General features: G+C 43.7%; 2 protein-coding genes across 2 annotated transcripts; both read left to right on the top strand.

Annotated features, from left to right (window-relative positions):
- The first annotated feature begins 1,345 nt into the window (after window positions 1-1,345).
- Window positions 1,346-5,272, top strand: LOC129327756 (zinc finger protein RFP-like). The gene is made up of 4 exons (XM_054976514.1): window positions 1,346-1,762; window positions 2,606-2,701; window positions 3,013-3,243; window positions 5,267-5,272. Exons 1-4 carry the CDS (start codon window positions 1,346-1,348, stop codon window positions 5,270-5,272), a joined length of 750 nt encoding a protein of 249 aa, XP_054832489.1.
- A 5,093-nt stretch (window positions 5,273-10,365) lies between these two features.
- On the top strand, window positions 10,366-21,453 carry LOC129327347 (E3 ubiquitin-protein ligase TRIM7-like). The gene is made up of 8 exons (XM_054975911.1): window positions 10,366-10,939; window positions 11,814-11,978; window positions 12,344-12,439; window positions 13,321-13,551; window positions 14,463-14,485; window positions 17,455-17,573; window positions 20,003-20,035; window positions 20,559-21,453. The coding sequence occupies exons 1-8, from the start codon at window positions 10,508-10,510 to the stop codon at window positions 21,083-21,085; spliced, it is 1,626 nt and encodes a 541-aa protein (XP_054831886.1). The 5' UTR covers window positions 10,366-10,507; the 3' UTR covers window positions 21,086-21,453.
- Window positions 21,454-23,015: the final 1,562 nt, after the last annotated feature.

Genomic DNA, 23,015 nt, shown 5'->3' with positions numbered 1-23,015 from the left:
TCTCAGGCGTCATTTTGAGGCTGGGGGTGTGAAATGTTGGGTGGAAATGATTCCATGGATCTACTTCCTTGGATCTCTGTCTGCAGCTTTTGCATTTCCTAAAGTGTTTTAGCTTAATGTGTTGATAGATAAAATCTGTCTGAGGTTTCAGTTCATGCCTCTGATAAAGTGAGCTGTAACCCATGAAAGAGGATGCTGCAATAAATCTGTTGATTTTTAAGGGACCACAATCCTGGTTTTGTGGAACTCAAAAGATTGTTCAGTACCTGGTGACCTTTCAGTTTATTTCATGTAGACTGCTGTTGTGCTCAGATTGTTTTTCTAAATAGGCCAGGTTTTTTTGTGTGTGTGTGTCACATTTATCCCAAGGAGGCCTGGATCTCCCTTCCATTTTATCCTCTAGGCTCAGCCAAGAGTGAGTGACTAGCCAAAAGGCATCCAGTAAGTTTTATAGCAAGCCAGAGTTTGCACCCAGGGGTTCCTGGTCATAGTCGGTCACATTAATTACTGTGCTTCATAAAGACTCTAACTAACTACCTTCTTCTACCTATGAAGATAGTTTTAGGTAGGTAGCTGTGTTGGTCTGCAGTAGAATAGCAGGATTTGAGTCTGGTGACACCTTAGAGACCAACAGGATTTTGAGTTAATATTTCAAGAGTCAGAACTCTGAAGAAGGGAGCTCTGGCTCTTGAAAGCTTATACTCTGAAAATCTTGTTGGTCTCTAAGGTGCCACTGGACTCAAATCCTGCTTCCATCTGTCTTTCTCTACCCTGAATTTTTCAGATTGCCATATATTCTACAAGGGACTTTTAAACAAAATCCACATATAATTGTGGGTTTTTTAAACTTGCAGGGTCTTGAGGGTGGGCTCTGTGTCACAGCAATCTGTGTGAAACAAGCTTTCTACATTCAAAGTATAACAGCTGTGTAAAGAGAAAAGAGGTGGGGGGGAGTAGGAAAGGAACTTGTCAGTTTTGTGCCTCATTACATATATAGAAAGAGATGTATGGAGATGAAGGTTAGCCCCAAATGCACCATTGCCCTTGCTTCTGGGTACATGTGCCTCTCTCTTCCAACTTCCTAGCAAAAGAGTTGATCTGCACATCTGATGAGGTGGGGGGCGGGAATCCCATTTTAAAGGTGAAAGTGGGAAAGCGATTTCAGGAAAACGTGTCCCTCCGTTTCTGGGGGAGATGATACCTCTCTTGTTAATTTTTCTTCCCAGATTGGAAAAGTGTTCTCTTTTTTTGCTTCCAGGGAGCCTGATCCTGCTTCAGGTGGGGCAGTTCTGAACACCGAATAAAGGACATTTGGTCCTTCCTTTTGCTCTGCTAGAGGGAAGTGATGGCTGCTCAGAGTCCCAAAAAGAGGCTTCGGTACGAAGCGACTTGCCCTGTCTGCCTTGGCTATTTTGCTGAGCCAGTGACTCTGGACTGTGGGCATAATTTCTGCCAATCCTGTATCACCAGAAGCTGGGAGGAACCTGGCAAGGATGCCACCTGCCCTCAGTGCAGGAAGGGTGTGGTGAGAGACTTCAAGCCAAATAGATCTCTGGCGAGCGTGGTGGAAATATCCAAACAACTGGGTTTGCCAGCAGCAAGGGGGGCAGAGATAAGCGAGGGAGAATGTGTGAGGCACCAGGAGCCCCTGAAACTCTTCTGCAAGGAAGATGAAATCTCCATCTGTGTGGTATGTGGCCTGTCCAGGGAGCACAGAAACCATGGTGTAGTCCCTGTGGAAGAGGCTGCTCAAGAATACAAGGTAAATATTGTTAATATTTAACAATTTGGTGTAGTGGTTAAGAGAGGTGGGACTCTAATCTGGAGAACTGGGTTTGATTCCAGCTTGAAGCCAGCTGTGTGACCTTGAAGCCAGTCACAGCTCTTCCAGAGCTCTCTTAACCCCAGGGTGATTGTTGTGGAGATAATAATGACATACTTTGTAAACCACTCTGAGTGGATGTTAAGTTGTCCTGGAGGGTGGTATATAAATAGAATGTTGATTATGGTGATGATAAATGCCATCAAGTTGCAACTGTCTTATGGGGACGCCTCAAGGGGTTTTGAAGGCAAGAGATGAGCAGAGGTGATTTGCCATAGCCTTCCTCTGCATAACAACCCTGGTCTTCCCTGCTAGTCTCCCATCCAAATACTGCCCATGGGTGGCCTTGCTTAGCTTCAATGTTCCAAAGCTCAGGCTAGTCAGGGCTGTTCAGACAGGGGGTCAATATTTAGACTTCACAAATCAACCAGAATGTATTTTGACAAATGTCTGACATTGCAGTCTGGGCTGCCCAGAATGCACTCCTTTTCTGGGATGTTTTCTCTCTAACCCTGGGTGCATGTCACTTGTGTTCACTACAGCAAGAAATTATCTGCTCTGATGAATGAAACTCTCCAGAGATTCACTTGAAGAAAGGTCTGGTCACTAGCAGGAGGGGAAGGGATGTCACCCAATCTTGAGGAGTAATCCAACTAGATATAAAGTCCTCTTAGGTCTGTTTGTAGACCACAATCAGAAAGATTTAGAGCATCTCCAAACACACAAACAAAATAAAAGGAGCTGGACATAAGCAATTAAACTAGAACCTTGATTTTCTCTCAGGATGAGATGTGTTCCTGCCTGGATGGCCTGAGAAAGAAGAGAGAAAATATTCTGGAGTGTAAAGTGGGCAAAGAAAAGGAAGGACAAGACCTGCTTGTAAGTTTTGCTTAAGTGAAGTAATATAGGACAACAGTTAAAGCTAAGTATAAATATATTTCAAAAATCAGGTGACCTTGCTTTTTAGCTTGCATATTTTCTAGAACAGTTTCTTCTCCAATGTGAAAATCTTTGTAAAAGATAATTCTGAGTGGTGTAAAGTTTCACAAGGTTCTTTTCCTTGCAGAATGTTGATGTGACCCCTTGGAAAAGTCAGATGTGCCCTTCCTACAGGATCCTACTTGATAGAACAAAGGCTGACCGTAGCACGCTTTGCCTGCTTCTCTCCTCTTTCTGTTTGTTTCCTGCAGAAACACATGGAACAAGAGAGGGAGAAGATGGTGGCTGAATTCAGAGGCTTGTGTCAGTTTCTGGAACAACAAGAGAAACGTCTCCTGGGTCAGATGAAAGAGCTGCAGAAGGAGGTTGAAAGAGAAAGGGATGAGCACCTGGCCGAACTCTCCACAAATCTCTCCTCTCTTGATAGTCTCATCCAAGAGATGGGGGAGAAGATTCAGCAGCCAGCCAGTGGACTCCTGCAGGTGAGATGGTGGTGGGGACGGCTTAGGCTTTCCCTTCACCCATACAAGGAGCAAAGGGACTCCATCTGTCCAAGATGCTTCTAGCCTCTCCAGATATCCACATACAAAGGAAATGTCAGCGTAGTCCCCATAGTGTAGCCTGGGCCGATTCCAGACGGCCCCCTGCCTCGCGAAACGTCGTGCGTCGTCGCGCAGAAAACGCGAAATATCGCGTTTTCTCGCACAAGTTTTGCGTGATGTCGCTCAAAACTCGCGCGAGGAAAACGCTATATTTCGCGTTTTCTGCGCGACGACGCGCGACGTTTCGCGAGGCAGGGGGCCGTCTGGAATCGGCCCTGGTGTTTCCCAAGCAGGATTCTGCAGGACATTGTTTGGAGAAATTCACCTAGAACTCAACATTTGTGCAAAAATAAACAAGCCCAAATATCACACTGAAAGTAAACCTTATATTGACTTTAGATGTGAGCTTTGTTTTGATGTGTAAGTAAACTTTATTTTGATCTGATATTTTGATATTTGAAAAAGCTTAATTTCTCTCTCTCTCTCCTCTATTGCTCTCAAATCATAGTAGACCCCAGCAGGGGTCACCATATACATATACATGTACATACACACACACACATCTGTATGAAGCGAGTTACAAAATACATTTTCTTTATAGTAATTTAGCAGTAATTGAATTGCACTCTTCTCCATCAACTTTATCTGGCCTATAAATGTTTCCATAGGTAAGGGTTCCTCAGGATTTCAAAAATTAATTTAGAGGATTTTCTGTGGAAAAAAGGTTGGGAAACACTGGTGTAGACTTTGGAACTTGGGATTCCTGTACAATGTTGGCTGACTATCATTTTTTATCATCTGATAATGGTTAGATACTTTTTTTATACTCCATACCCTGCTTGCAATCTTACCAGAGGCAATTGGTTGGCTACTGTTAGAGGACAAGTTGTTTACAGCCATGCTAATCCAAAGAGCCCAACATTACATCTATATAGTACCTTTATTAGGACCAGTCCACACTGATATGTATCATTGGATGGGTTTTAATAAAGGTATTACATGGATCATGTTTTTTGCTGTTATGGGATGCTAGTTTAGACACCCAGGTTGAGAGTGTGTGACTGGCTGAATGTCACTCAGCAAGCTTCTGTGGCAAGATTGGGGATTTGGACCTGGGATTTCCACAACATAGTTCATCTCTCTAACCACTACCCATATTGTAGATTGCCCTTCACAGTACTGAAATAGCTGCATCTTGTTTGCTATTCCATAACTTTATGAAGATACTGTGACCCCCTCCCCTGTCCTTGAGGCAGACCACCATCAGCTGGTCTCATTGAACAGCCACAGTGCGTCACTCCCTGAGGAGTCTTCAGAATGTGGTCACTGCAAGGCACTGAGAGCCAAGCTACAAGTGACGTGTTACCCAGGTTGGACACTTGTCAGCTTCCCTCAAGTTTTGATGGGAAATGTAGGCATCCTGGTCTTGCAGCTATAATGGAGAGCCAAGCTGTAAAACCAGGACGCCTACATTTCCCATCAAAACTTGAGGGAAGCTGACAAGTGTCCAACCTGGGTCAGGCGTCACTTGTAGCTTGGCTCTGAGTTCTTTCACTTTTCTCTAGGGTGTTAGAAGCTTCTTGGAGAGGTAAGCAGACTCCACCCTTCCTTTCCTGAAACTGGAAAAGATTGGTAAAGTATGAAGGAAGCAAGACCACCCATTTCCTGGGGGATGACTGGTGTAAGGGGAAAGGGGTATATTAAATCCTTTTCTTGTTCTGCTTTTCAGCTGACAATTCCCTCACACAAATTACTTTCACAACTCCTGGGGAAAATGTATTGGCATGTCTGGCTTGTGGGTCTTGGAAGCGATGATAAAGGACAACTTCTGCACCAAAGTAATCCCATCACTTTCTGGGTTGGGGCACTTACCTCCGTGTCTCTGAGGGGGAGTTCTTTCCTCTGTGTTATTTCTTAGGCTGTTAAGAATTCTGGATTAACTTTGGTTTAATGTTCTCCTCAGGTGTGAGGGGGTGTTTGAGATCCCAGCAGGCTTCCCCCCTGATCTGAAATGGAGGATTATGAAATTCTGTGACATAAATCCCTTTTTGACAAATGTTGTGCAACGCCTCAAAGGTAATGCCTTCCTGCAAGGGTGTTAATTTAGATACTTTTGGACCAGCACAAAGACTCTTAAATAACTTGTAACATTAAAACAGCCAGTGTAGTAGTAAGCAGAGACCATAACTTGGACGGAGTACCAGCTAGGAATACCATGTTAATTCATGATGGAAAACATTTTGGTCAGAATTACACTTAAAATCAGAATTGTATTTTCTCGTTCCTTTAAAAAGTCTTCATTTTCACCTCCAGTCATTTGTGTACACCTTTTCACCTCAAGACCCCTTAGGTTTGAAAGAAAGCAAAGGGAAGAAAAAGCATCCAGAATTAAAAAGGGAGGATCCCACTACCAGTTCAGGAAATATTGTTAAGATTTTTCAGATAGCCGCCTCCTTTCTACTGCCTTCATAACATGGTGGTTGCCAAAGTTGATCTATCATAATTAGCTAGTGTGAACAGTTCCTCTTGCTTGAGGATATTGGGCGTAGTAGGTAATGGGTCCTTTCGTAGAAAAAGAGCTAGAGGAACTCATTAGCATAGCTCATTAGCATAGCTGATTTGCATGTGCCACGCCCCTTGATAGCATCAGAAGTGTCACTAGCATGACTGATTTGCATATGCCACACCTCCTGACATCACCTATCCTGGCTGTTTTGGACCCAATCCTGGCCATTCAGGACCAAAATTGGGCCCCAAATGGCAAAAACGGGCTGAAAATGACCGAAAAGGGGCCCAAAATGGTCAAGATTGGGCCACTGCTGAGTGGGAGAGTGATCCACCACCCATCAGAGGCCCTATCTGGGCCATTTCGGGCCCAATCCAGGCTGAAATGGGCCCCAAATGGCCAAGAGTCAGGTGGGTGGGGCCACGTCATGTGACCTCTTTGGGGAACTGCGTTCCTGCGCGTTCCCCCTCGAAATGAGCCCTGAGCTTGACAGAGAGACCTCAATTTCTGAAGCAAAGCATATCTAGGCCTAAAAATCCCTGAACAAGAGACCTCTGGCGACACTGTGTCAGTTCTCTCAGTGGCATGAAATAAGGTCCTTTCTTGCACAGCAATTTTTAGCCACTTTTGGCCCCATACCTCCTTGGGTTTTCTTCTGAATTCCATACGCTTAACTTCCCTTTCAGTTTTCAATGCAGTGTTTCAAGGGTTCTCTTCCGAATTTTTCTGCCTGTGGAATTGGGAAGAAAACCCAAAGAGGTATGGGCCCAAAAGTAGCAAAAATCGCCCATGCCAAAAAAAGGTCTTAGTCAGAAGATTGCCATGATCACCCAAACAAGTAGGGTTCATTTTGAGGGGGAACATGCAGGAATGCAGTTCCAGCAGTTCCCCCAAAGAGGTCACGTCAGGTGGCCCCCCCACCTGACTCTCGGCCATTTTGGGTCCGTTTCAGCCTGGATTGGTCACAAAACAGCCAGGATTGGGCCTCTGATGGGTGGTGGATCACTCTCCCGCTCAGCAGCAGCCTGATCCTGACCATTTTGGGTCCTTTTTTGGCCATTTTCAGCCCCCCTTTGCCATTTTGGGCCCAATTTTGGCCAGGATTGGGTCCAAAAGAGTCAGGATAGGTGATGTCAGGAGGTGTGGCATATGCAAATCAGTTATGCTAATGAGTTATGCTAATGAGTTCCTCCAGCTCTTTTTCTACAAAATGACCCCTGCAAACAAGTAACTTGATATTCTCAGCCTTCTCCATTCAAAGTTAATTCATGATCTAAATGGTGACCAATGTAGTTGAGCAAAGGTCTGCATGACATGAGGAGAAATGTCTTTCCCATAATTCCTACAGTAATGCTCGGTCCCTCCCATTCACTCTGCAGTCTCATTTACCTTTCTTGCATCTACATCCTATCTGAGTTGCAATGGCAAAGTTCCCAATAACTTTCAAGTGCTCTAAATTGTACTTGAACTTTGAGAAATAGACTCAGGTGTTCAAGAATTGACAGCCAACTTCAGTGGCAAAAAAAGAAGGGCATTGGAACATTCTGGCTCAGATCATCTCTTTCTGGGAGACCTTGGGCCAGTCATAGACTCTTAGCCTTACCTAACTCACAGGGGGTTTTGTGAGGGTAACATGGCAGAGAGGAGAAACGGCTTTGGATTCCCATTGTGGAGGAAAGATGGGATATAACATTATAAATTTTGCAAAAAATTATCACTCTGGCTGTTGCTTCATTGCTGCTGCTCTTTTAGCAAGAGGGATGAACTGCCCATTCAATATTATAACTACTCTTAAATATGGAAAATGCAGCCAGTAGTGATCGAGCCCGTCTCGCTTAGGACAATATTCCACATTATTGCTTTCCCAATCTGATACATTTTCTCTTTGTTACTAGAGCCAAAAGCCACCACGACTGAGATTGGTGGTGGGGAATTATTTTCAGAGACTACTAATATGCATATTTACAAATGAATTAGGGTTGGGGAGGTAATCCACATCCTCCTCTTTCCTCCCATTTTTTTCAGCTTCCACTTCACACATTACTCACCATAAAGTGGGAAAGGCATACTGAGATGTTCTACAGTTTTGTTACAGAATTTTTAGTATTGAGGTATGGTGCTTTAATCTTTTCTCCTTTTGCATTCACAGACAGTTTATCTGGATATGAGCTGCAGAAAGCTACTGGAAGGCCAAGTTTGTAGGAGGGTTGGAGGACTTGTCCAAACTGTCTCCTTGGGTTTCCTGGGAGTTTTAAAAGTTCTGTCCTGTATGTGAAAACTGTAGATGTGTTGACTGAATAAAGGTGAACAAGAAAAAGTTTCCCTACGAGTCGCTGTCATTTCATTCTGTGCTGTTTCCATAAGAACTGCCTCAATGGATCAGACCAAGGTTCTTTTGCAAAAGGTGGCTAGCCAGATACTTCTGGAAGTTCACTAGCAGGGCAACAAACGTTCTCTTTGAATTCATTGACTGGTACTTGGGGCCAAACTATACGTTACGATGGCCACAGGTGCAACTTGTGGCTGCCAACATCATTTTAGAGGAAAATTTAGATGTTTAAAAATTGCCTTGGCGGTACCATATAATCTTGTTTCCCACCACCTCCTTTTCAAGTGCCTAAACAGCTCCTCCAACAATTATTTTCGTCAGTTGAAAAGCTTGAAAGGGACTTAGCAAGTGAGCATGCAGACCCCTTTTTAATTTATTTCATTTATATTTACTGTATTTGTAGTCAGGCTTTCTCAGTGAGACTCAAAGCAGATTACAACATGTAAGATGATAACTTTCCATACAAATAGACCGCTAATAAGCCCAGTGTAAATTGATACAATTGTTAGCAGTCAGACCCCTCTCCCCACGCTGAAAGGGCAGTTTATAGATATGGAATGTCATAAACCCCTTGCCATAAGTCTTAGGTGCAGCCTGGCATAAGGCAGAGTGGATGCCAGCCAGCCTGGAGAATGGAAATTTACCAAGACATGAGTCAGAGGAGGAGATGACAGATTGACGCCCCCATGCCCAGAGAGAAGCAGAGATAATGAAGCTTCCTGAGAAAACTCGCTGTCTAATCTCACCAACACCCTCCTTTACCTCCCCTCACCTACTTATCCTAATCAAAGCTATTCTGCACAGCTGATAGCCTTCCCATCTGGTACTTACCAGGTCATCAAGCAATATTTTCACCTATAATCCATCCCAGATAGTCATAGCAAACCTTTCCCAATTTATTGTCTTACCTCTTGACAAACCATTAAGTTATTGTTTTTGGCAGCAAGACATGAGCGTTGACCCAGGGAACGTTTTGCCCTATAAATGGACTTCCCAGCCATGTGCTCTCTCTCTCTCTCTCTCTCTCTCTCTCTCTCTCTCTCTCTGTGTCCCTCTGTATCCGAACACTCCCCCCCAAAAACCTGCAGAGCTCACTCCACAATTATCAAAGTAAACTTGTACATAGGGCAGTAAAGGCCACTTTTAAGCTGTCTCTGCCATATTTAAAATGTAATATTTGTCTTAATGCCTGCATCATTCTTTGGTTTTGTAAATCTGGAAGCCACACTTTCAAGGAATGCATGTTGAAAGCTTTTTAATCCAAAGGGTTTGGGGGGGGGGCGGTTGTCAGGTTCAGAATGCTTCTCTATATGTTGTAACCAAAGAGACTCCATTTTAATTCTTTTAGTGTTCTGAGTGCTTTCTTCACAGGTGCCAAGATGTTCCCTAGCAGCTATCTCTCAGAAGAGGAATGTTTTGGCTGCAGCTTTTCCAGTCCTGGGAAACTTTCACTGTCTCAGCTTCAAAAGGATTGTTTTGAGAACTGTGGGGGGAGGCTGGGCCTACTAAGTCTTGATACTTTGTACTGTATTCTTTGCCTCTCATTCGTAACAATACATGTGTACCAGTCCAGATATTGCAACTGGGCCAGTGGACTATAATGGTTGCTTTTTTCAGTAAATCTTTTGAAAACAACGGACTCTTGTCTGATTGCAGAAGGTAGTCTGGATACAACTATTATTTAGCCACAGATCTGACAGCGGTAAACTGTTGTTTATATAAGCTTTCTTATTAGCATTTAGCAGAACCTCTTTTTGTGCAACTTATGTGAACATTAAATGCATTGAGTTGTGTATTTGTATTAAAGATTTATCTTATCTTTGCTTTGGTATCTCCGACTCAAATGCACCCGCCTCTTACACCCCCCCCCCCCAGCAGCAATCTCGGTGCTATTTGTTTTGTTCTTTTCCCCATTGGTGGTGGGGGAGTGGGGCTTACGAAGGCAGTTGCCTCACCAGTGACTGACAAAAATGGCATACCGTTATGTGTGATTGTGACTCTTGGAGCTGTATGCCGCCCCCCATTAGGAAAGCACACTAGAGTAGAAGGGTGGGGTGCTGTGGTTTTGGTTTTGTTTCTTGCTCATTAGGACCTGCAGCGATCTATCCATGCCTTGTCTTTAAAAGCAGCTATAGGCTTGGGTGGTAAATGTCACGTTAAGATGCTTTTCTAATGGAGGCCCTGATCCTGCCCAATCTTCTCACCAAGCTGGAAACTCCCAGCGCCTTCCACTTCTTTGCAGACTGTTGATTTCAGGCCAGTTGAGACGCCGAGCCATTTCCCAGACAGTATGCAGCCAACGAACCGCCGCTTGGAAACGGAGAAAACGAAACTTATCTTTGCAATTCAGTCTTTATTGGGAGGCAGCCATGGCGGCTGGAGGGCCAGTCCAAGATCTCTGCGAGGAAGCCACTTGCTCCATCTGCCTGGAGTATTTCAGGGATCCGGTCACCATCGCCGAGTGCGGCCACAACTTCTGCCGAGCCTGCCTGGCTCGGAGCTGGGGGGAGTCGGGGGCGGAGGCTTCCTGCCCCCAATGCAGGGGAACTGCTCAGCCAGGGGACCTCCGCCCGAATCTGCAGCTGGCAAATGTTGTCGAAATAGCCAAGAAACTTAGGGACGAGGAGGCGGGAGAAGCGGAGGGAGCAGAACGAACGGGGGGCGTCTGCGAGAAGCACCGGGAGCCCCTGGAACTCTTCTGCAAGGACGATGAAGCCCCCTTGTGTGTGGTCTGCGGCAGATCCAAAGAGCACAGAGATCACGAGGTGATTCCTCTGGAGGAGGCTTCCCAAGAAAATAAGGCAAGTAAGAGATCTGTGTGCGTCAGGATGGGTTGTGAGTTGTGAGTTCTCTGTAGGTTAGGTAGAGATTGGGAAGTAATAAATACGAAATCAAAATAATTTTTGTACCCAGCAGCTTGATGAAGTACTGCAGTTTATTTAACCATGAACTTAGTTCAACAGCCCACTTAATACCAGGGGGAAAGCACCACAAAAAGATAAAGTCAAGCAGAATTGAAGAGATTGAAGTGCGTTTCTAGCGAGGAACAGAAAAGCTAAAGAATATAATTGGGAATGGAGGCACCGGAGGGGGGAGACAAAACAGAAGGATTTAAAAGTGGTGGTGTGGGGAAAGAAGGCGGAGTGCCCCCCTCCTGTTTCTTTCCCATAGTATCAATTCTCCAGGTTGCCTAGAGAAATTGAATGGTGGTAGATTTAGAACTGAAAAATATCTGGAGGAAGACTACAGAGGGGCATCCATCCCTTCCCAACGCCTTTACACCCTTCTCCCTTCACAGTCTTCCTCCTCTGACAACTGATCTGGGTGGGGAGGTGTCAGATTACACTTCTCGGCTTAGTTTCTCAAATAACTGTGCTGCTGAGATTTCAGTGTTGTGAGGAGTTACCTAGACAACCCAAAATGGCTACTGAAATGAGATATTATCTTAAGAAGGAAAAAAACTCCAGATGTGATTTTGCTGGGGGGGGGGGAGTAATAGCTGTACAATCTCAGCTTGGATCTACTGGACAATTTCCATGTATGTAAGTGCTGAGCAATTCTGGGTGATTCTCCCCTCCCATAGCAGACCTCCCTGCTGTCCCTCAGGAGCTGAATTTCAGGGCAAGGCAGGGAAGCCAAATGAAACTAATGTTGATTCTCTGCCTTTGGAATTAGACAATGGTGGCAGCTGAAAAGGAGGGCATTTGCAAGAAACATCAGGAGCCTTTGAAACTCTTCTGCAAGAACGATGAATCCCTCATCTGTGTGGAGTGTGACAGATCCATGGAGCACAAATATCATGAAGTGATTCCTACCGAGGAGGCTTCCCAGGAGTATAAGGTAGGAAATATCTGTGGATGTTGGTGGGAAAGAACTGTGGTTTCTTCCCTGTGGAGTGTCTTGTGACACTTCTTGTAGGAAAACCTGATCTGGCGGTGCTGGTGTGCCTACATTCAATCCCAAACTCTACCCAAAGAGAGAGTGAGATTTGGCTGCCCATCTGCTTCTCTGTTTGTCCTCTCTACTCAGGCCAGCTTGGTCTTACAGACAATCTGGGATGCTGCTTGGGACATTGGTACACCCACCAGTCTGGCTGTGTTCATTTCTGGCTCAGCCGATTGTCCTGCTTATCTGTCAATACTCCGTCACATCCAAGCAAGTCAATCTCTAACAAGGAACAAACTTGAACTTTGGTTTCTCTTCAGGAGGAGATGACTAGCTACTTGGAGATTCTGAGGAAGGAGAAGAAAAAAATGATGGGGTATAAAGCAGATGTCATGAAGGAAAGCCAAGACCTCTTCGTAAGTTTTGCTAATGCTGTGCAAAGCAAGCAAATACTAGAGAATCAGTATTTGGCATGGCCTGATTTTTCACAGAAAGTGTTAATGAAGGACTGTCCTAAATAATGATGTTGCTGAAATTTGTAATTTGTTTTGTTTGGTAGATGAATTTGCCTAGCTCTTTTTCTGTTTGGGCCAATCAGCTCTCTTGATTCTTACAAAGGTTTTGTGTCATCTGAATTCTATCAGAATCTAGAACCCAGTCTTGTTCCCATGTTCAGAATTTCCAAACAACATGAGTGTGCTGCATAAGGCAGATGGACCCAAAATAATTTTCTGGAGGCAGTGCAATAATACGCTTGTCTGCATTCCCATCTGCATGCAAGCATCAGCACAACAAACTGGGAGAACTTTCAGGAAACAGGCGAGCCGCTTCCCCCTGCAAAAAAAAAAAATGCTTGATGAAACATCTCTGACACCAAGTTAATTCCAGACTGAGCCAAGTGGTGTTCATCCATCAGAGAGAAAAGTGCAGGGAATGCCTAATCATCTGTATTTTCCTGGGAATGTTCGTTCTTTTATAAATGTAGCAAGGGAACCTGCATTCTATATGGGGAGGCCAGGCAATGGAAAGTAGGGGGAGCATAGCCCTTAGGCAGTTTTTCTGCCCCAAACATTCTGGTGGAATTTTGCATAGAGGAAACACAGTGCAAGGAGAAAGTAATTACAACTGAGATTTAAGTGTGGCCCAGCCTTCATGACTCACTCAAATTTTAGTCCTGCTGAACGTTCGTGTGATGTCTGTTAAGAGTCAGAAGTGTCCTTCCTGTAAGATTCTCTTTACTTGCAACGACTGGCTGACTTCTTCACAACGACCAGCTTGTCTTCTCTCTCCATGTCAGAAGCAAACCAAAGCAGAGAGGCAAAAGACTGTGGCCAAGTTCAAGCAACTACACAAGTTTCTTGAAGAACAAGAGAAACTTCTGCTGGCCCAGATGGATGAGGTAGAGAAGGAGGTGGCAAGGAAAAGGGATGAGCTCGTGGTCCAGCTGTCGGAGGAAATAGCCTCATTTGAGAGCATCATCCAGGAGATGGAGAGGAAGTGTCAGCAGCTGGACAGTGAATTCCTGCAGGTAAGACTCAAGGCAGAAATGGCCCAGGGTTCACTGTAGGGAAAGGCTGGCTCAGCACCTCTGTTGCTGCTGGGTCCAACTCACTGGTTGCACCTTCTAGAGATGCCTCCTAAAAATAATCAAAATAAACATTAGAGCTTTCCTTAGAGGTGTTCCAGCTTTAAGGTACACGATTTTGAACTACTTGAGAGGAAAACATCTGGAAAAGTACACAAACTAATAGGAGAACCCATGTGGTGTGATGTCATACTAGGATCTGGAGACTCAGGTTGGAATCTCCACCCGGCTGTGGAAGCTTGCTAGATGAATTTGGGCCAGTCACACCGTCTCAGCCTAACTTACCTCACAGGGTTGTTGTGAGGATAAAATGGAAAAGAGGAGAAAGATGTAAGCCGGTTTGGCTATCCATTGGAGAGAAAAGTGGCGGGGGGGGGGGAATGAAGTAAATTCCCCAGATGAGCTGCAGAGCATTACCACAGTACTTTTCCACACCATTTTTGCATAATTGTACCAATACTCATTTCATTTTTCTAGATGTACTGCAGTTTATGCAGATTTTGCATGTAGGAAGAACCCCCTTCAATCTCTGGCATCTCTCGCTGAGAAAGACTCTTCTTTGCATGAGAGCCCAGAGAGCTGCTGCCAGTCCGAGTAGGTAGCACTGAGATTAATAAATAATATGGTCTGACTTTGCATCAGGAAGTTTCATATGTCCAAGGAAGATTGGAAACTGCATGGAAGTGTGAACAGGTGCAGCTATAGAAAACAAACAAACCATGTGCCAAACCCAAGATTTTGTAAAAGTGTTTTTGGTGTTTTGGCCACTAGATCCTCCACTGTGCTAAAATGGCTTGGCTTTGCTTGCTGATGTCATCATTTCATAAAGATTTTCTCTTTTCTTTTTTGCCCAGGATATCAGAAGCACCTTGCAGAGGTAAGTAGATCCCTGTCATTTCTATTCATGATGCTGGGAAGGGTCTGGTAAAAACATGATATTCTCAGGGAAGAGAATGTAGGCACACCACCATCCAGTGTCTTATAGATGAATACAGATTGTTTTGTATTTAAAAGGCTTTATTCTCACTCCAAGAAGCAATGCCTTCTCTACAACTGGACGGTTCTCTTTTCTGTGTCCTGCATGTTATATTCATTTGCCACTGCAGCAGTCCCCCACCCCCCCCACCCCCACCCCCACATACATTCACGCATACACCCCTTAGAAAAGTCTAAGGGCATTTGTAAATATCTTTAATATTTCTCTTGCAATGTCCAGCCTGAGAGTCTCTACAGGACGCCTCTTACATGAGGATGCTCAGGAGAAGGGAGACGCAGTGTTAGCTGGGAAGTGTAGTTTAAAAAGACGGAGCTGAAGGCTTTGTCAATTTCACCTCTCTAGAGCTGGCAGAGATCTTCAGAGAGTTTGTTTATTTCATCTTTGCCTCCCCTAAGGCTCTGTCAGTTTCACCTCCCCTTCTGGGAGGTGAAGATGAAATAAACTCTCTGAGGATAGATCTCTGCCTGCTCTAGAGTAGTGTAATTGACAAAGCCTTTGCTCCTGTTTTTTAGACTATGCTTCTTGGGTAACATTGCATCTCCCTTCACTTGAGCGTTCTCATGTAAGAGGTCTCATGTAGAGACGCTCTGAGTGTCCTTTGGTGAGGATCTCAAAGTTGAGTCCCCAGCCATCTGCCATCATGGCAAACCTTCCCTGGGGGCTCCTTCATGCCTCGGATGAGGAGAGACAGGGCAGGATTGCATCATCCAGAGCTTCCACTGCATTCTGTTGGGGCCTTCTCTTTCTCTGTCTTCAGGATGTCTGCTGCAGCTTCTCTGGTTTCCTCTATGGCCTTAATGGGAGCTTTCCTTTTATCCCCATCTCCCTAACCCCACCCCCAAGGTGCTGGCCAATCCTAGGGCCAGAGAGCGTAGACTTATGTGGGGCCAGACCCACCCCTCCCTTAAGCCGCCCCCGCCTTCCGTGTCCTGCAGTGCAGCATGGCTTTAGCCTGGATGGGACTCAAGGACCAACTTCTCCCACCACAGCATCCCTGTGCCCTGCCTGACAGCAGGAGTGTGGTTGCGTTTGATGTTTTGCAGCTCTGACTAGCTGACCTGTGAGGTGTCCCTCACGCTGCCTTTTGTGCCCTTTGCCAGCCACAAGCGAGCTCCATGCTGCAGCCAGGTGGCTGCCTTGTGCCGAGGGCTTCTGCGGGCAGTGCCAAGGGGAACAGTCAACCCTGGTTGCCTGCTTGCTGGTTGCTCCCCTCCAACCTCAGCTGCGGTGGCAGAAGGACCATATTAACCCATGGCCAGGCTCTAGGCTTTCAGGTGTTTTGGGCCCCCTCCAGCATTCTTGTGTGGATGTGCAATCTTCCTTCTTTCGGCAGATTTTGGGTGTCCCCAGATGTGTTCCCTATTCATCTCTATGTGCGGAGTTGGGTTTATATCTTTTGGAAACTAAGGCTTGGATTATGGCTTTTAAGTATTGGCTAAAAATTCATTTTAGATCTGAATCTGGGAGTTTACTATTTTATTTGATGGAAGATCGGCATAGCATCACTCCGTTTTCTATATTTATCCACAAACTGCAAAAGCTTGACATTGCAGTGGATTCCCTTCTTTTATGTGATGAATTATATATTTTAAGAACAATCAAATCAAGGCTTATGGACCACAAATTTCAAAAGGTGTTCCCCTTGCATCCCCCTGTCTGCTCTCCAGCCAATTTAGGTATACACCAAAGGCATGGAATGATGCCCCATTATTTTTCTGCTTTAGATTCTCCATTTCAGCACTGAACTTTTACTCTGGCTCGCCTAAACGCTTTTGCATGGATAGTTCTCTTTGGCAGATTTAGGCAAATACCTTTTCAAAACAGGCTATGTCCATGGGAATTAGGAGCTCTTGATTTGTTGTCTCGTATTATTCTAGAGTGTTCTCTCCTTGTCTTGCAACGTAAACAATTCCTGACTGAATATCTCCAGCATAGTGCTCTTACCAAAGGGAAAATCTTAATTTACCTTTTAGATGTCAATCCTTGAATTACTACGTGTCGCAAAATTTTTAGCAGAAGCTTACAAAATTAAGTCCAAGCACATCATTGTATCTTAACTGTCGGACGCCTATTTATCCTGTTACTGATTACTTTTTAATTGATTGTTTTATGTTCTCGTTTTTATTATTTATCAGACTTTTGTGTCTATTTCTGACAGTAGATTATCACTACTTTTATGTACTGATTGATTAATTGAATAATTGAACTTTTAAGAGCTTGTAGGGGCTCAGAACAAGTTGGACACATAACAATTTGAACAAGTTGAATATAACAAGTTGACTATAAAATGTTGAGTACAATGTATTTGTATATACATAAGAATGAGGATGGAGAGGAGAAATATTCTGTAACTTTAATACTTTATTATATATTCTGTTTATGATACAATGTTCACTATCTAATGTTACTTTCTGTCATATATTTTGTTTCTGATACTTTGTTCAGAGTCTAATACTATTTTCTGATTTAAAAAAAATTAAATTTTCAAAAAAAGTCAAGTTGGACATTTGAACATTTAAAAATATTGCCACACGTTTTTGTGACCATTCATTCCCCCCGTACATGCACACTTTGTGTGTGTGTGTGTGTGGCTTAGGTCCTCCTGTACTTTTATATTGCAATAGTTATTCTATCCTCCTCTAGCTTTTGGGACAGGCTTTGTGAGTAATAGTATCTTTTAAAAAGATGTTTGATAGAATGCTTAATCTCATGGATAGATTATAAAATAGCTAATAGAATGTGCCTACAGAATAGCTGCAAGTGGAGCATATTCAGCATGATGGACTTGGGTAGACAATTGTGGAATGGAAAAAATCCGGGGCAATAGGATTAACTTTCTTTCTTTTCAGGTACGAGGAGAAGGAAAAATCTGAGGAGCCAGTGGTTTTGCCTCCTGCGCTAAAGTGGATTGTCTGGGACTTCTGTGATATAAACCCTTTTCTTGAGGGTGTCATTAAGAAATTCAAAGGTAGTGAAAAATGGCTGCAAAGATTTTTATCATGGGTATTAAATTTGGCCAGATGTGGAAGGTTCTGGATATCTGATGTCATTAAGGAGGGCCAGGGAAATAGGGGCTTTGAATATTAACCATGAGGGGGAAAAGGTGAGGGGAATATGTTCAGTGCATCTAATGGAAATTTACCTGAATTTTCTACTTGTACCACCTCACTGGAAGTTCCTCAGGTTCTTATACCAGCAGAGGCAGGCAGTTCCATCTCAGGGCCCTGCTATCTGGTATTGCCTCTCCACTGAGGGTGTTTGAACAAAACAATGATTGTTGTGGGGATAATAATAACATAGTTTGTAAACCATTCTGAGCGGGTGTTACGTTGTTCTGAAGGGTGGTATATAAATCAAATGTCATCATTATTAATGTTATTATGTTTATGGTCAATCTCACCTTTCAGGAGATCAGCCTTCCATCCTTCTGCCCCAAGGCATTGCCATCAAAAAGAGTCGGTCTAGCATACATAAGACTTGCACAGGCCAATGCTAAACTCTGGGACTTGCTAGTTTAGAAAAAAGGTGACTAAAGTGGGGAAATGATAGACAGTTATGAAATTATGTATGGGAGGGGGGAAGAAAACGGATACAGCTTTTTCTCCCTCTCTCATAATACTAGAACTCAGGGGCATCCATTTAAATTGATGGGTAATGGTTTCAGGACAAACTCACGAAATCATTAGATCATGGAACTCACTGCTAGTGGCTATGCTGATAACCAGAGCACAGATGGCTTTCAGAGGGAATCAGACCCATTCATGGAGGACGGGCCCATCAGTGATGCTAACCATAGTGACTGAAAGGAACTTCCAGTGGCATTGCAACTCTGAAATAAGAGGCAGCATCAGGGGAATTATGCCCGGTTTGTTGGCCCTCCAGAGGAACTGGTTGACAAATGTGTGAAACAGGATGTTGGATTAGATGGACTGCTGGTCTGGTCTAGCAAGGTCCTGAAGTTTTTAATGCTTTTATGCATCAACATATATTGGACTGCCAGATACAGGAAATCTGATCCTTTGTTCATAGCATTTCACCCACCCATAAAGAAGAGGAATGTGTCAAAGGCAACTCGTTCAGGAAGTATCTCTGGAAATGCCCTTGATTCTTCTGCATATAGTGAAGATTTGGCTGGCCTTCAGCTGCTGAAGCATCAAGGGTGAAGGCATTCAGTTTTTTTCTAGATTTTCCACAAGTCCCTTTGTTTTTAGTCTAGATACCAGTAGTTCCTGTACTGCTGCAGGGGAGGAGATAACCTCCCATTGCTGGTCACTGGAAACTGTATTGGGGAGTGGCATGGCTTAATGGTAAAGGATCTGCTTGGCATGACGAAGGTCCTAGATTCAGTCCTTAGCATATTCAGTTATGTATTAGGTGATGTGAAAGACCCCTACCAGAGACCCTGGACAGCCACTCTCAGTCTGAGTAGACAATACTGACCCTGATGGAACGATTATGTGATTCAGTATAAGGCAGCTTCATGTGTCCATTCCTTCTGTTCTGATGAATCTCATGTGAGTTGAGATGGCTGTCAGACTTCTGAGTTGAAGGAACACCCAAGTCCAGAGTTCGACTGTCACTATGGGCCAAACTGCAAGTGACGCCTGACACAGGTTGGACACTTGTCAGCTTCCCTCAAGTTTTGATGGGAAATGTAGGCAGCTTGGCGGAATGTTGGACAAGTGACAGTTGAAAAGTCCATTGGACAGCAGTCAGAGAGCCAAGCTGCAAGACCAGGATGCCTACATTTCCCATCAAAACTTGAGGGAAGCAGACAAGTGTCCAACCTGTGTCATTCGTCACTTGTAGCTTGGCCCATATGTCATTTAATGTATTAAGTTGTGGTTTTGAAATTAGACTCTTAAGAAGTAGTTGCAAAGATTTCTGCTGCATTCCACTTAGTATTAATTAAGCACCACTGAAACTGGTGGAACAAAATTTTGTTGTGACTACACTATTTTTATGGCTAAGGTGATAGTTTGAAAGGCACCTAAACACATTAGGCCCTTAAAGAATACAGGTCAACATATTTCAAGTGTTTGATAACCCAGAGGAAATTATATCTGGTTAACCATGCTCAGGATAATTCTTTAACCCTTTTAATAGCGTTGAGCATTGTTTTGCCAAATGTGATACTTTTCTCTTTGTATTCTAAATCCAACAGCAACCATAAGTAGAATGATGAAAAAGATAACATTAAGCAAAGAGAAATTTGAATAGTTGCAAGTAAATAAAATGAGAGTGGGGGGGGGGGGGGTGCTCCGACAGGCTTTTTTTTAGTTTAATCCTTCCATTGGAAAATAAAAATTTATAAAGGTGATACAAAGTGATATTGTTGCTGGAGCTGTGAGGAGCAAACTGATCTGCTGATTAATCTTTTTCTCTTTGGTTCTGTAGACACTGTGACCATCGGACTTCAGCAGCAGAAAGGTAAATTTCTCTTTAGCCAAAAGTAACTTTTTCCCCTTCCAAAAAAGCTGCCACTGCAGTTCCTATATTTCTCGTCGAACATTTTCCTGTTCTTAAGACTTGCTAGATGCTCACGTTGTGTCTCTGTTACATTTTTTGTTCTACCCTAAAAATCTTAACCTTCCTGCTCCAGAGTATCTTTCCATGTGCGCTAATTTTGAGTTTGATTGAGGGGGACCCCCATTCAACTTGTGTTTAATGTGTGACCTGAAGCTTACCTTTAAAACAGTGTGTGTGTGTGTGTGGGAGGGGGGTACTGTGAAGTCTTCCAAGTTGCCTTCTCTTTAAAGCAGTCCATAGAGACCTTTGTCTTGGACTCAAATGGTTTTGTATTTGGAGAGCAGGAAAAAAATCATCTAACCAGCCCCCCCACCAAGAAATCACAGGCAATTGATACATACATATACTATCCATGTTGCAAGGTGAATATATAAAGCAACTATCAGTCTCCCAGCTGATACTGCATCTTTGTCTCCTCCTACAGCAAACATCACTCTGGATCCAGACACAGCTTATCCACAGCTCATCGTGTCGGAGGATCATAAAAGCGTGAAATGGGGAAACAAGTACCAAGATCTGCCTAACAGTCCCAAGAGGTTTCGGGAGTTGTTTTTTGTGCTGGGATGGGAGGGGTTCACAGCAGGCCGACACTTCTGGGAGGTGAGTGTGAGGAACGATGGTGAAGAGAAGTGGGCTGTGGGAGTTGCCAGAAAGTCCGTGAACAGAAAGGCCAACATAACCGTTACTCCTGAGGAAGGGATATGGGCTATGAGGAACACCCCCGATTACTACAGGGCTCTTGACTTTTCATCCACACGTATCTATTATAGTACACTCAAAAGGATTCGAGTCTGTCTGAACTACGAAGGGGGTCGAGTGGCTTTTTTCGATGCGGAAACAGCAACTCCTCTCTATGCTTTCTCAGCTGCCTCCTTCTCTGGAGAGACCCTCCACCCCTTTTTTTGGGTTTGCAAAAGTTCCCACCTTGTACTCTCTTCTTACTGCGATTGAATCTAATCCCCCTCCCAGGCCTTGCTGATGTTCCTCTGAACGTCAGGATGATTAGAAAAAGAAACCAAACCTTGAATTGCTCAAGAGCTCCTCCTACATCTCTGTAAAGGCCTCTGTGGGGCTTCACTTCAGTCACCGAAACATTAACAAACTAACAAAAAATGGCATGTACTTTTACCCCAAAGCTGAAAGGGACAGTAACATAGAGCAGCCTGGGCAAAGGGGGGAGGATAACGGGTTTCAGTGTTTTTGTGTCTGTTGTTTTAATGTTTGTTTTATCAAACTATGTTGTCGTTACCTGTATTAGATTTGAGATGCTCAGAAGGCATGCATACTGATAATTTAAATAAAGTAACTATTGATTAAAACAGTATCTTTTCTTTTAAAAAGACATTTATAAATAGAGGCTGTATTGATAGAGCTCCAGCCTTCGTGATTCCCCCATCTTGTTTTCATTTTTCCTTTAATTTATTCCCCTTAGTCCTTCAACAGATGTGGTGATACAGAAACTTATTCTTTTTTCACTGCTCCAGGGACAAGCTTGGCAAGATGGTTCTTCTCTCAGGTTTTATTTTTGTAGCTAATGTGAGATGATGTTGGGAATGGAGGAGCAAGTACTAACAGAAAAGGAGTTTTAACCCTATGCCCTTTTCTGATCTAAAATAATTCCCCTCAGCTGCTGTTTGTAACCTGAGGAAAAACTTAATAACTGTGCTTATATATCATGCTTTTAGACAGATTACTGCCCCACTCAAAGCAGTGAACAAAGTCAGTGTTATTATTCCCACAATATAGCTGGGAAGCTGGGGCTGAAAGGAGAGGCTGATGCAGGGCCACCTGTGAAGCTCAAGGCAGTAGTGGGAGTAGAACTAGCAGAATGCTGATTTACAACCCGACCACTTACTCTACAGCAGCTCTCATACAGGAGGGTGTTTCTGTTGTGTTGAGAAATGACTTCTGTTAAAGGTTTCCTGTTGTTTCTGCAGCTACCTTCAAGGTCAAGTGGGTGGAGGGGGGGGGAGACAACCTAGCCCTTTTCAGGTGCACAGGCATCTCTTCTGTTTTTAAATTCTGTTTCTAAGGAACTTGGTGGTGTCACACTTTATCCTTGCCATAATCTGTGAGGTAAGTTAAAGCAAGAACTAGTGAAGGAACAGGAGATTTTGGATGGCAGAGGATAGGGAAGCTTGAAGCATGAAGGTTACTCTGAGGAGTTCATTGCTATATGAGAGTTATGGGACTAGGCAATGGAAGGGTATGGATAAAAAATTGTGCTGGATATGGAAATTGGACTCTGACTTAGACGGCCCAGACTAGCTTCATCTTGTCAGATCTTGGAAGCTAAAAAACAAAAAGAGGCACTCGGGGGTAACTGCTAAACAAAACACATCCACCCCAAGTAACAATAAGTCACACAAATTCCTATATTGATTACTGCAAATAAAGTGCTCAGTTCTATTCACATATTACAAGTACAATAACCTACTGTCTAATAAATCCTCTACAAGGTATGCGGCACGTCCACCCAGTCTCAATGCTAATCACCATGTAAGAAACCTATTACAGTTAAAGTTACAGTGGTACTATCATATTCCTTATTTAAAGATGCATTACCCTTATAAATAGCTAGAATAATCTTATCATTTGATTTAAGCCTCCAGGGGCCACTGTATTGAGCTGATCTGCCCAAAAGGTTCCCCTTAACAATTCACAATGTGGGTACTGGCCATCATTCAAGACATGTAAAACAGAGAATCTAGACTGTCTGGAATCATCATGGAACTCCACAAAGTGCTGCACCAGGGGTGCTTCCATCACCCTTTTTCTGATATGTGAAATGTGCTCTTGTATATGTATCTTAATTGACCGACGTGTGCTACCTATATAAAGCAGAGGGCACGAACACTCAATAATGTACATCATGTTAGTT

The sequence above is a fragment of the Eublepharis macularius genome, chromosome 4 (genome assembly GCF_028583425.1).
Source record: "Eublepharis macularius isolate TG4126 chromosome 4, MPM_Emac_v1.0, whole genome shotgun sequence".
Lineage (NCBI taxonomy): Eukaryota > Metazoa > Chordata > Lepidosauria > Squamata > Eublepharidae > Eublepharis > Eublepharis macularius.
Note: the sequence above shows the minus strand (reverse complement) of the source record. Positions and strands in the feature narration are given on the sequence as shown.

Excerpts from the sequence above, each read along its gene's own strand:
- LOC129327756 (XM_054976514.1), top strand. The coding sequence starts at position 1,346 with ATGGCTGCTCAGAGTCCCAAAAAGAGGCTTCGGTACGAAGCGACTTGC. Across the intron at positions 1,763-2,605 it reads AGGCTGCTCAAGAATACAAG|GATGAGATGTGTTCCTGCCT; the intron begins GTAAATATTGTT and ends ATTTTCTCTCAG. Across the intron at positions 2,702-3,012 it reads AGGAAGGACAAGACCTGCTT|AAACACATGGAACAAGAGAG; the intron begins GTAAGTTTTGCT and ends TGTTTCCTGCAG.
- LOC129327347 (XM_054975911.1), top strand. The coding sequence starts at position 10,508 with ATGGCGGCTGGAGGGCCAGTCCAAGATCTCTGCGAGGAAGCCACTTGC. Across the intron at positions 11,979-12,343 it reads AGGCTTCCCAGGAGTATAAG|GAGGAGATGACTAGCTACTT; the intron begins GTAGGAAATATC and ends GTTTCTCTTCAG. Across the intron at positions 13,552-14,462 it reads TGGACAGTGAATTCCTGCAG|GATATCAGAAGCACCTTGCA; the intron begins GTAAGACTCAAG and ends TTTTTTGCCCAG.